The sequence below is a fragment of the Pocillopora verrucosa genome, chromosome 6 (assembly GCF_036669915.1).
Source record: "Pocillopora verrucosa isolate sample1 chromosome 6, ASM3666991v2, whole genome shotgun sequence".
NCBI lineage: Eukaryota > Metazoa > Cnidaria > Anthozoa > Scleractinia > Pocilloporidae > Pocillopora > Pocillopora verrucosa.
This window is the reverse complement of record NC_089317.1, coordinates 21282338-21294884: the sequence shown is the minus strand read 5'-3', so window position 1 is coordinate 21294884 and position 12547 is coordinate 21282338. Positions and strand designations below refer to the sequence as shown.

Below are 12547 nucleotides of genomic sequence, written 5' to 3'. Positions count from 1 at the left end.
GATTCAGCACAAATATCGTCCTTGGAGCCGTGACCAATTTGTTTTATTTTGTTGTTAGTTTTATCGGCAAATCAGATTCTTAATCTCGCAGCCAGACCTACCCTCTGGGAACGAAGAATTATCTTTTACTATATCAAGATCATAATATTCCCGCGGTGAACTTTAGTCCACTGGATTGACTGAATTGTGCTGGTGAGAAGTCACACCGCCCCTTGGATTTGGAGGATTTGAGGACATATTTTATTCTCACAAAGCACGAGAACCTACGTAGATTTACCAGATCTAGCCTGAGCTTAGATTATCTTTTTCTTCCTGTTACACAATGGTCTTACAATTTTATGAATAGTTGAACCTTACCTACCCTCTGCTCCCATGTATTAGCCAATACCTGATGTCATTGCACAAGATCGGACAGGAAAATTTGAGTGGCATGAGATTTCAAATAACTCAAGAAAAATAAGTGTTTATAAGCTTCATTCATTCAATTAAGAATTTGCACTTGTGATATTTTGTTTTAATCAGATAAAAAACGTAAGTTTACACTTTTCCACTTTTCTCCAATCTCAGTCTCTTACTTAACTCAAGCAGACAACACGTAATATATACAAGTCACTATGTTAATATAGACGCGCAAGATAAGAAGTTACTTTTCATTAAAAAAAAAAAAAAAAAAAAGAATAAGAGAAACCTTTTACAACTTAAGCTACTTCTATCATGGACTCCTCTTGATTTGGTACAACACTAGTTTTGGAATCTTTGGGCAACTCGGGAGAACTGGATGGAAAACTTACAGGAAAACTTCCCTGGAAAAATTGATCAAAGTGAGCAACTACGTACCTATCCCCCCACCCCCTCCTCCCCCAACCCCACACTAACCCTAACTTGTTATTAGTTGACTGCTGTTGGGATAGGGAAGGGATTGGTAAGGTGCGAGTTGCTCAGATGCTGATATTGATCTAGAAAAAGAAAGCAAACAAAGTTCTGAATCGTGATGTGACTTGCTTCGTACGGCTTTCCTTTTCTTTTTTTTTTCTTTTCTTACGATTCTTAAGAATTAGTTTCAATTAATGCGACAAACTCAGCTGTTCAAAATTACATTTTACATTTTCTCTTTTGATTCCTGTCTCGGGAAGATTACCAAGGAGCCTCAACCGCCTGTTCCCGACCCAGATTTCCTGGTTCACGTGCTAACGTGACGACAATAATCCAAGCAAGTTTTCAAAGAAACGTTGCGTGACCAACCAAAGAAGTGTCCGTAACCATCTTGGCATTAGCCACCTCGCAAAAAACAGACATTCAAAGAGCTAACCTGTGTAGCTGGCAGCTTTCGGGGCGTTTGTTGGAATAGAGACGTCGAGGCGCGAAAGTAGTCAGCGGACGTTAGGTTCGGGCTTTACCATTATTTGCTGTCCTACACCTCTCAAGGCCTGGCCGCATCTTTTCACGGCGCCTCCACTTGACTGAATTTCCGCCGTTTACTCGAGTGCGCTCTTCGATCTTTTCGAAATGGTTTGGGAGGAGCGCGGGCTCGTTTCACGAACAGTGGCTTGTAATAAAGCCTTCCCATTGAAGCTTCAAAGCGCATACTGAATTGTCAAGTAAGAAGGCTTGGATGGATGTTGAAAGAGAAGTAAAATAAGAAGATCCACGAGTTAAATAATGAGAATAAGTCTCTTTTTCATATGTATATCCGAAGAGATTTCATGACAGTTGGCCCGGCATGAAACCATCGCTTGAGAATTGTACAGTGTATTAAAATATCCTCAGTCTTAAGATGTCCTGGCCTTCTATCAAGTTATTGGCTCTTCTTCTTGGGATTTCGCTTACTCATCTGTTTTTGAATTATATCCATTACACGCGGCCTGTGATCCAAAACCTGAGGAAAACGAGGACGAACTCATTAGTCCCTAAGATGTAATCCACAATTCTCCCATCTACCTTCTGAAAATTTCCTTGTAAATACGTTACGAGAACCTAGTGTTCTATCAAGATAACACCCTCTCGCTGATAAGCTTGTGTATTCTCAACACCCGCCGGCCATATGATGTATTGATATTGTAGGGAGAAGTTAAAAGTTAATAACTTTTCAGATCCTGATTAAGTTGATTCCTTAGCACTGTACGGCTCATCCCAGCGGCTTCTTCTTTAAAACCGGAGATAAAAAAAACCTTTTTTTTTTCTTTTCGAGTGAGTGACAACAGTGATCTATTATTTTGCTTGCTTTGCCTGAAATTAGTAACTTATCATCTGTAATGTAACATTAATGTTGTCGGTATAGTGAATCAAGCAAATACTCGCGATTGTAATATCACTATGAAAAATATTATCATCATACACTGCTTTTAACAATTTTCAAAACGATTATCATCATTCAAAGAATTGTCTACAGGGTGTTTCTCCCCTCAAACGAGCCCAAGGAAAGCCCGTTTTAATCCAAAAATTAATCTTCCGGGAGATTTGCAAGCGATGAATAAACTTGGACGAAAATATAATTGACTGCGATGATTCCTCATATAATGTAGTGATCTCTTGCTCACTAAAAGATCTCTAGGTACCGAGACTTAATAACTCCCACCTTGATCATAGATTTTCGCGAATCTCCAAGCTGTTCAACAACCAGCTGCGATCTTTGAATGTTACCCTGACAGAAAAAAAAAGGAAGAGAAAAGACCATTTAAGATGCAGTTTATCTGTGCGTTAGGTAGCTTGTTTGCAAAGCTGAAATATTGGGGAAGCAGGAAGGCTTTTCTGTAACCCACTAGACAAAAACCTGATGCGATATAGTTTGGTGGGAGTTTGTTTCTTTGCGTTTTTATCGCTTTGATCGAGTTCAGCTAAATTTAAAATACGAGACATATGTCAATATCTGTTTTATAGGAGCTTTGATGTCAGCGGAATGTTGTCTCACCTGAAGTAACTCATTTAACATCACTAAATCGTCCTGGAATTTGGTTTTCTGACCCGGTTTCACCTTAGGAATCTTTTCTCTGATCTCTCCCATCTTTTTCAACACTTCCTGTTCAGCAGCGATCTGAAAAAAAGACGCAATTTATTTCAGGGCCGAATGAAAAGTTTGACAGGTCACTGAGGACAACTCCTCGCCCCAAAGACTCAGGGAACAAGAAACCCTGTGGATAAGTTAATGTGTGAGATTCACTCCAGTTTCTTCCTCACCAGCTCGTCCATTTGTCCAGCGATGTGCTGGACCCGCCAGCCGTTTGCTCTCTGTATAATCCCCTTCTGACTGGCAATTTCTTGTATGGAGGGTTTTCTTTCTTCTGAGAAACAAAAGACAGACGATGAATAAACAGACCCAGACTAATGTTACCTTTAGCCTAAGTTTCTTCCGCCATCCCTATTCCTTTGTAAAACAATTTTCGATGGAGTGTCAAAAGTAATCTGAGATTACAATGGTTTTGCTTCGGCACATTTTGTGATTGGTCCAGAAAACTCGTGCCACATTCTCAACCAATCAGATAACTAGAAAAATCCAACCACCACCTGGTCGCTTGCGTTTTCCCGCCTTCTGAGCAGTTTGCTTGTTTGAAATCTAAACTATGATTCGCTCCTCGTGATTTTTGTCTCTGGTTCTAATTGGCCATTGTGATTACTTCGGTTCTGGTTTAACAACAATCAATAGAAAACCCGCTCTGGTTTACTCTTACAGGTTGCGTAACATCACAAAGAACGGCTGCGAAGAAGACTCGCAGAAGTCGTGAGGTAATTTACACTGACCTTTTGCCTTGACATCAGAATACCGCTGGAAATGGTTATGAGCTGCTTTTGTGTTGATCTTGTAATTCGCAACGATGGAGATTTTTGGCCTCTTTAGTAGTATGAACTTCAAATCTTCATCTGCTGTTGAGAATGAGAGAAGCAAAGAAATATGCAAAACTAAATATATTGACACAAGGGGGGAGTAATTCCCTAATCCATACCCTTCCTTCCTTCTTTTGTGTATCGAACACTTCCCCCCCCCCCCTTTGGTAGTAGGGGTTTAATTGTGTTCCACAAAACTTTGCTCTGTTTTGAAGATTTGAATATGTCCCTGCCTTTCCTCACTGAAATACGCCGACACAGCAAACTAATGTGGAGATAGTTCTTACCTTCCTCCTGTTTTGGTTTCTTGTCTTCATCTGTTGGCGAATCAGGTTCCATGTTAACGTTACTACCGAACTTGTCTTCCGTAGCGACACTGCAAATATGAGGTTTTCATAGTTTAAACACTCTTGGGTTGCAAAAAAGAAAACAAAAATGATAATAAAACAATTACAACAAAAAAGTAAGCTTTTTTAACACTTATCTGGCGGTTTAGCCGTTTGATAGCATTGTCTGCCCTTTGAACCAGTGAGCCCTGACCTTTGGTTATACGCATACTTACACATTTTGCTTTCGTGGTTTTTTCCTCGGTGAAGCCGCCTCGCTGCTCGTAGTTGTAGCATTTGCGAGTAAGGGCGTGGCAGGGGCGGCAGGAGTGTTTCCGTTCAACACAGCAGTGGTAGCCACATTTGGGGTAGGTGCCGCCTCGCTGGACGGTTCTCTCTTGACTTTACTCGGTGACACGGGAGCGGTTTGATTGACAACTGGTTGTTCTGTTGTTGTAACACTGGCTGTTGTTACGGCTGCAGTTTCGTTCGATTGACTTCCGGAATCACTGAGGCAACAAATTTCATATTATAATGAACTATACATTTAACTCTCTTTGTTAGCAAAAAAAAAAAATAATAAATAAATCAAACGTCTGCGGAGATCAACCGGAAAAGCACGATAATGTGAATGCAACATTCAACCTTCCTTGAAAAGAAAAAATGAGGTCTGTTTGTTAAGCAGCAGCGCTAAAAACCTACGAGACAGGTAACGGCAACTCAGTGTAACTGCAAAAAATTACTTATTAAAATATTAAAAAAGCGTAATTTTCTTTCCAGCAGGCCTCATAAAATATTGCAGTGTTGTCAATGCATACCTTGCGGGTTTAGGCGAGTTCTGTGTGGAGTGTGGTGCAGACAGTGTACTGTCCGATCTCGGGCTGGCTGCGGCCTCCGTCTGATTTGATACCAGCATCTCAGCGGCAAACGGCAGTTGGCTTGGAGGTTTACGCACCCTGAAAAAAAATTTCAGAGAGCAATTCTCTATCGATTATCGAAATTAACCTGAGATAGTATTATTTCCGCTTTTATTTGCTCTACCCTTGCTCTAGAAAAGTTTCGCCACCCTTAGAACCAAACAAAACCCGAAACCACTCGGGTCACTCGCGATTTTTCGCGCTTCAAGCAGTTTTCTTGTTGTTCCTTTCTAATCAATCGTTATGATTTCCCTGCTATTTGTTCAACAAAAACCAGTCGGAATGCCCTTTATATTTAATCTCGGCAACCGAAAACTTGAGCGGAAGTCAAAGTAACCAATCACAATTGACAAATGCGACAAATCTGATCGCGCAGCCAATAACATTGCAGCAAAAGCGATCCTCAGTTTATCGAAAGGTCTGTCTCCTCCCCTAACAACACTCCATTTCACAACTGATATCACATGGTAGATGACACTAAACGATCTATGGCAAAAAAAAAAAAAAAAAACATCAAAGTGATGGCTCCTCTTTTTTCACCTACCCTTCTGAAGTTCTCTTTCGTAGAATGCTTGGCCGCGGAGATGTCGCATTGGGATTTGGAGCTGTCAGCTGTGTGGCCTGGATTCCGGCTGACGGTGGGACATTGAAGATTGGAACACTGTATGTACCAGCAATTGCACCACTGATGTCCATAATACCAGCACTAGCCGGCGTGTCTGTCCCAGTTAAGTTCGCTATACTTGAAGCTGAATGATTATAAATAAGGATTTTTATTAAGAGCAATTTTCAAAACGCAACTTTGCTGATACTGCATCCAAATGAATGCTGGGATTGGCCAACCTTGGTCCCTCAAGGAGGATGATGTTTCGCGCGGCCTCGATATTTGTTGTTGTTGTGTGAGATGCAGCCTCGCAAATTATTTGAAAAAAGTATGTTTGCAAACCTTTTAACTTTCCACGATGGCCGACGAGATCATTGATCTGTGTGGGAATGTGAAAATTACTGTAGATATCCCAAAAGGTACAAAATTTGATCAAAAACCAATTTCCAATTCATGGGTTGGTGCAGAAGTCTGTAAAAAGTTTCCTTACACAGGCTGAACTGCAAGGTCAAAATACCACGAAACCAGGCCTGATGACGGTGGAGGAAGGATTGGGTCGGGTCGCGTAAAGCCAAACCTCCCTCGCTATTTCACACTTCCGCTACTATCGCGGTTGATCTTTCGCGTGATCATTGCGGGAGCCGGGTTTTCCACCCAAGCACGAGCACGCGTGGCCATGGCATGGTGCGCAGCCCGTATGCGCAGTAGCAATAGCAGGCACCGTCTTTAATAGGACTTGTCAGAGAGACGGCCGTTGGATGGCAGACTTTACCCTCTAGTCTAGCTTGTAAACCTTTCTAAAACTGCCAACATTTCAAACTGTCCCAAAATCTCACAATTACCTTCCGCAAGCTTTCTATCTCTGTATTTGTGCTTTTTTACCGCCGCCATCTTTAGGAGTGATACGGTGTGGAAAAGAAAGTGCGCCCACAGGCTACCCACCTAGGGTCTTCAAAAACATAGACTACTCACCTCCAACACCAAGTGCTGCAGATGGTTGGAAAATCAACCTTGAATGATCCATAATCTGCATAGGGTTCACTCCAGCAGCTGCAGCAGCAGCCGCAGCAGAAGTGACCACACCCTGTGATCTGGCAAGAGACGGCATTGGGCCAAAGGCTGGTTGGTGATACTGTGGATGAAGCCCTGGGTGCACTGCTATATGGTAAATGTTGTTGTTAGAATACTTTTGCTAATTAGTTCACAAATGTTCATGTTGTGGTTTAATTTCAACCATGGTTTTAGTTCTCTTTTGTTCCAAACTCCATACCATAAACTAAAATACCACAACCAAACAGACAAGAGAATGAAATTTAAACAAACAAACCATCACTGATAAGGAGACGTTTGAATTTGATCAGATGATTAAAGGAGCAAAGTGCATACTCACCAGATATAGCATCTTGATAAAATAGACCTGCCATACTAGCCATAGGGTGGTAAGGGAACTGGGGCAATGCCTGATGTGCTCTGGAGTAAAAAATAAATAAATATATAAATTGTAATAATAACAATAATAATAATGATAATAATAAATGCTGTAATAATACATAGTAAATGCTCTTTAACAAAACCATGTCAAAACTATCCTACATTTAGCTGAATCTTTTATCCAAACATTTATTTTTGTAAACAGTGTTGAGAGGGCCCAAAGCTAGCAGTGGAAGGACATTTATTTGATGAAAATAACCCTCTTGTATAGAATACATAAGACCCACTGCTTGGGTAAAACTGTGGTTTGTGTTACATCTTGTGTAAATAACTAGTGCTATGGATTTAGTTAACAAACCAGAGTGTTCTGGTGGTTGAAAATGATGATTAGAGGTGACAGCCTCATGGCAATATCTAAAAAAATAATGATTAACATTTATATGGTGCAAATTAAATAAGTGCATTATCAAATGCGCTTTACACAGACTTAAAATTTTTGTTAGTAAATACAGCTGATGAACATTTATATATAGTTAAAAATAACTAAATATTTACAATACCTAGCAATTCCCCCAAGAAGATAAAAACACTACATTACTGGGTCAACAAAAAGAATCTTAAATCTCCAGTGTGACTGTCACACCACATATCATGCAAAAAGAGAAACATGTCCAATGTCTAATCTAAAATTTATTAGTCTTCAGGAGTTTTAATAACTTTATCCATAACAGCTGTCAAAGTTGTAACAGAAAGCTGTGCCTGGAAAGGGGGCTGAAGTGAAACTCAACCATACAAGCCTGCTGTATGGCTATTCAGAGGTCTTACTGATGGTGGTAGGCTACAGGCAACCTGCTACTAATTAAAACCCTTCAGACTTGTGAAACAGTCTTGCCCAGGATTAGTTTTTCAAAGAATCAGCAAGGCAAATACAGCTGAAATTTAACCATCCCTGCTAAATTTACAAAAAGACCAAGTTCCTTACAGTACCTGTCCATTCGGCTTTCATTTCCAACAACTGAAAACAACCAAAAAACAACTATCATATAACTGTTTGTGAGTTTCATGAATGAGGAAAGTCTTGCACTCACGAATACACAGTCAAAATGATTTAAACCAAGATTTCAGCAGCATGAAAACCATATGAAAAAAATAGCCAAAACAAGCTCAAGAAATGTGGTACCTGAGTTGAGAGAAGGCCCAGCCATGTGAGGAACAGTGGAAATAGTGCTGGTATGATGAGATGACACTGTTGCTGGAGATGCCGTCCCACTTGGTTTGCTCAACCTTGCATGATCTGCTGCTGGATTCTAAGGGTAAATGATTTTGAAAAAATTATTTACCAGTAGCACACCATGAATGCAAGTTGGTATGCACAAGAAATGTCTGAAGAAGTTTTGAGCTTTAAACTGGTGAGAGGACTGTACTGGGTTTCTGAACCTAGATGGCCTTCCTGCTGCCCTGAAAATTGGCAGGGAACCTTCAGTAATTCAGGAACAGTGCAGTGGAATCTCATGGAAACTGTAATGGCAGAAAAACCATTTTAAAGCTGGCACCGAAACAAGTCAAGGGATTTTGGTGGACACATACATATACATAACAAGCCAACCCATATAAGCAGGTTGGGTAAAGAATAATAAAAGATTTGCTTGGAGAAAGCTGCAAATGATCTGGAATTATCAGCCTGAAAGACTTGACAAGACAAGCAGAACAGTAAATGTAGAATGCAATGTACACAAGGAAAGCCTAAGGCCTTCCCCTTAGTACTTTCCCAATGTTCAAGTACATGCAGATCACATATCACCCTCTCAATTAACCTCATCTAAATTACATTTAGGCATATTTCCTTTGGCTAGCTTAATCTGGTGAGGGCCTGAAATTACACAACATTTACAAGGTATTCATAATAGTATATTATACTAACTGGCTCCCCAAGAAGCAAGGCATGTATGTATTAATATTGCCATTCTTTCAACAACCTACTGTCTTGAGTGAAATGCTGTACATACCGTGGTGGATTCCAAGCTTGAGATAGGTGGCTGCCTTGGAGCCGTGAATGCAATGTGAGGTGGAGTATAGATTCTTGCTGTTGTTGTCAGCACAGCTGGTGTCACACTGACTGTGTTTGACGAGACTATTTTTGACGTTTGAGAATGACCAGACATGCCAACAGCAGCTGATGGCATGTGAGAAATGGTGCTACTGACAGATGTCCCTGTACCTGTAACTGGTCCACTACCGTGTGCGGAAATGGGATGGTGTGATGACACTGTGGGAACAGACTGTTTTGGTACTTGATGACTCTGTGAGAGAGGTGCTGATGGTACAATAGAGATGACTTTGTTACTGGTAGAAGCTGGTGGATGGGCTGGTGCCACTGCCTGAACTGTGGGTGATGCACCTCTTCTTGCTAAATCAGTCATCAAACCTGGTCTCGCCTCTCGCATTTCACTTGACTTGTGGTCTGCTATGGGCTGATGCAAAGATGAAGAGACTGCGACAGTTGCAAGATGAGAAGAAGAAGATGGGCCAGGGGATGAAGGACAAGAGGTGCCTGTTGTTATGGGAGCCTGTGACTGTGACTGACCACTGTTATGAGTTTGACTGGTGTGTCCCATAGGTTTCACAGCAGCTGGCATTGTTGGGGTACGTAAAGAAGTATTCCTGGGTGTTACCCCAGCAAGTGCCCCTGCAGCAGCTCCTACAGGGACATGTGAGAAGGCAGGCTGAGGCATCCTCATCATTGAAGCAATCAAAGGATGGCCAGCATTAAATCCTTGCATGGTGCCAGCAACAAGACCAGGTGCAAGGTGACTAGGGATCATTCCAATAGAGCCTGAAGCTGGAGCTATTGGGCGATTCTGAAGAGGTTTTCCCATCTATAAGAAAAAAAATTTTTAAAAATAAAGAAAGACAGTCTGCACATAAGTAATTATATCTTATTGGATGTTTTGGTGTTTAGTATTGCTTAGTATTTTTCCAAGTTGTGCTGTAACTTGACGAGCCCTATGGGCTTGTCAAAATACAAACAACAGGTAAAAATACTCAGTGATACTACACACCAAAACATCTAATAAGTTATTCATTATCCAACTGCTTTTTTTTTCTTTCTTTTTTGAGTCTTTCAGCTCATTTCTCATAAGGTGGGAAAAGCAAGGTGGATGGAGAAGTGTAGTACGCATAGCCAATTGATTTAACAGGTTTTTTTACAGTACAAAATAACTGGCTGTCCAAATAATTGTTCAATATTACTGGATATTTGCACTCTACTTTGTGCAGTTGGTTAATAAAAATAGATATCTGTCATTTATCAAATCCAAGGGACAGAAAAAAATTCAAAGTCCTCTGTGAGGGTTTGAATGTCACTCAGTTCTGGAAACTCTGCCAATAACACAGACGTGCAGCAAAAGAGCTGTAAGCTACAAAAAAGTTTTCCACAAATCTGTTTGTCACAAAATTTTAGAGGTAGAATGACCCTGTCTGAAGGCCTACTATAATAAATAGGAGAGGCTGATAACAATTGAAACTGTTACTTTAACAAAGGATTCATTAACTCCTTCCAGCAAACCTTGATACTTGCTTGATCAACATGCGCTCTATGATAAGTTCCACTCTCTGGGCCTGCCATTGGGACTTAATTCAAAAAAAGAATGTCCAGCGTTAGATTAATGCATAATGCAAAAAAAGTTCTGAAAAGGATATCATTTAAAGGAAATATTAACCTTACAGAGGGATGGGTGTCCCTGACACCTTAAAAATGGTGATGCGTCATGCATAACCAGCAATTATCTTTAAGAGCATGTATTGCACAAAATAATATGTAAAAATGCAGTGTCCTTTTAGCTGAATTGGCAGAATTCAGTTTAAAAAAATACCTTAAGTTCAAACCATAAAGAAAGGCTCTTAAGAAAGACCCCTTCCTCTCACAGTGCCTCTACCCACCAGGAGCTTCAGGGGACTCTGTCCCAGTGAACCATTATGGATAGGTGCCACACAGTTCTTAAAGTTTTAGCTCTAAGAATATCAACACCCTCTGGAGATAATTTTCTTATTTTCTTATCACTCTTCTGCTTGAAAATGAATTGTTACTGTAATGAGAAATAACTCATTGGTCATGATGGTGGGTAAAAGTATTAAACCTTTGACTCCCAAGGGGTGATAAAATGGTAAATGATATATCTAAAGACAGGGAATAATGATTCATAAAATTAATATTAAGGAAGCATGCACTTTTAATGTACACCACATTCTCAGGGAATAGACAGCAAATATTTGTATTATCATCAGTTAGTAGAATTAATTCTCATGTTTTGGGAGCAGAGGTTCAAATTCACCTAGAATATGTGATTGATTTGAACAACATTCATAAATTTAAAAAAACAGCCACCTTGGCAACATTTTAATGCTTCCAAAATAATTATTTAATTCTAAATATTTATGCAGTGACCAGTTAATAAACATTTAGATTGAAATATTAAGATTAAAAGGCAAGGAAATAAAACAGTTCGTCACGTTACAGGAACACGAATTTGATAAAGTGGACTGAAAATTGCTTAACACTGTTCATTACAATTTCTAGAATATGGAGGAGATATATTCTAATCGGCATTCAAGTGATAAATGCAGACATATTTTACCTAAGGAGCCACATGTATGTGTCGGTTTGATTGTGGAAATTATTGAGCGATACTTACTAACAAATGTACCGTTACTTATTGCATGACTAATACATCAAGGGTTACAGGAAATTGTTCTTAGATAAAACCATGAATACCACATAAACACACAGGCATGCTCAAAATCGAACGGGATGTTTAAATGCCGAAGAGGATCTTGAACAATTAGAGAATTCGACCATATCAAATCTTATTACAAATTTCACACATGGTTAAAAAGGTATTAAATGGAGTCTGTTCGATTTCATGACAACTACATATTCGCTGAAACGATTAAATTTGACAGCAATTCTCCAGCTATAAGACATTTTAAAAAACCACACAACACAGGAAGGACGAAAAAGCAGAATACCTCCTGGATTGGCGTTCAAAACTTTAGATTTGTCGTGTTTTTCTCCGTCTTGGGAAGGATTCCGAGACTGGCCGCCAACAACATCACGTTCATGTCGATCTTCATTTGGATAACTCATCGTTTAAACGCAAAAATTCTGTCACATCCAGGAAATTTCAAAGATAACGGTGGCCAGTTTCCGGTAAAATCGGAATTAAACGTATAGGAAACATTGAAGAGTTTTGAAATTCGGGGGCAAAACGAGAAACCCAGTGATTTTTTCGCGAACGCTTTTCTGCGCATGCTGTAGCAGCAGTCAACAGAATTGTTTCGTCTCACAAAACATCGTGGGCTCTGATTTATGATGGCCTTAGAAACGGCTGTGGTTATTTTTTCAAAATATCAGTGTGCATATTTCAAATTCTTAGCTTTTGAATATCTCTTTT

The 12547-nt window shown here is 39.9% G+C and overlaps 1 protein-coding gene across 2 annotated transcripts; it reads right to left on the bottom strand.

Annotated features, from left to right (window-relative positions):
* Nucleotides 1-35: 35 nt before the first annotated feature.
* LOC131776313 (histone deacetylase complex subunit SAP130) lies at nt 36-12391 on the bottom strand. 2 transcript variants are annotated; one of them, XM_059092477.2, is made up of 16 exons: nt 12123-12391; nt 10663-10727; nt 9104-9973; nt 8278-8404; nt 8085-8112; nt 7057-7136; nt 6639-6824; nt 5607-5811; nt 4964-5101; nt 4382-4654; nt 4107-4195; nt 3736-3858; nt 3175-3278; nt 2909-3031; nt 2576-2641; nt 36-1876 (listed from the first exon to the last, which is right to left on the bottom strand). In XM_059092477.2, exons 1-16 carry the CDS (start codon nt 12238-12240, stop codon nt 1796-1798), a joined length of 2676 nt encoding a protein of 891 aa, XP_058948460.1. In that variant the 5' UTR covers nt 12241-12391; the 3' UTR covers nt 36-1795. The 2 variants fall into 2 exon arrangements, with proteins under 2 accessions (XP_058948460.1, XP_066024630.1); XM_066168533.1 differs by having other exon boundaries at nt 6639-6821.
* Nucleotides 12392-12547: the final 156 nt, after the last annotated feature.

Excerpts from the sequence above, each read along its gene's own strand:
- LOC131776313 (XM_059092477.2), bottom strand. The coding sequence starts at position 12,240 with ATGAGTTATCCAAATGAAGATCGACATGAACGTGATGTTGTTGGCGGC. Across the intron at positions 8,405-9,103 it reads CAAGCTTGGAATCCACCACG|AATCCAGCAGCAGATCATGC; the intron begins GTATGTACAGCA and ends ATTTACCCTTAG. Across the intron at positions 4,655-4,963 it reads AACTCGCCTAAACCCGCAAG|TGATTCCGGAAGTCAATCGA; the intron begins GTATGCATTGAC and ends TTGTTGCCTCAG.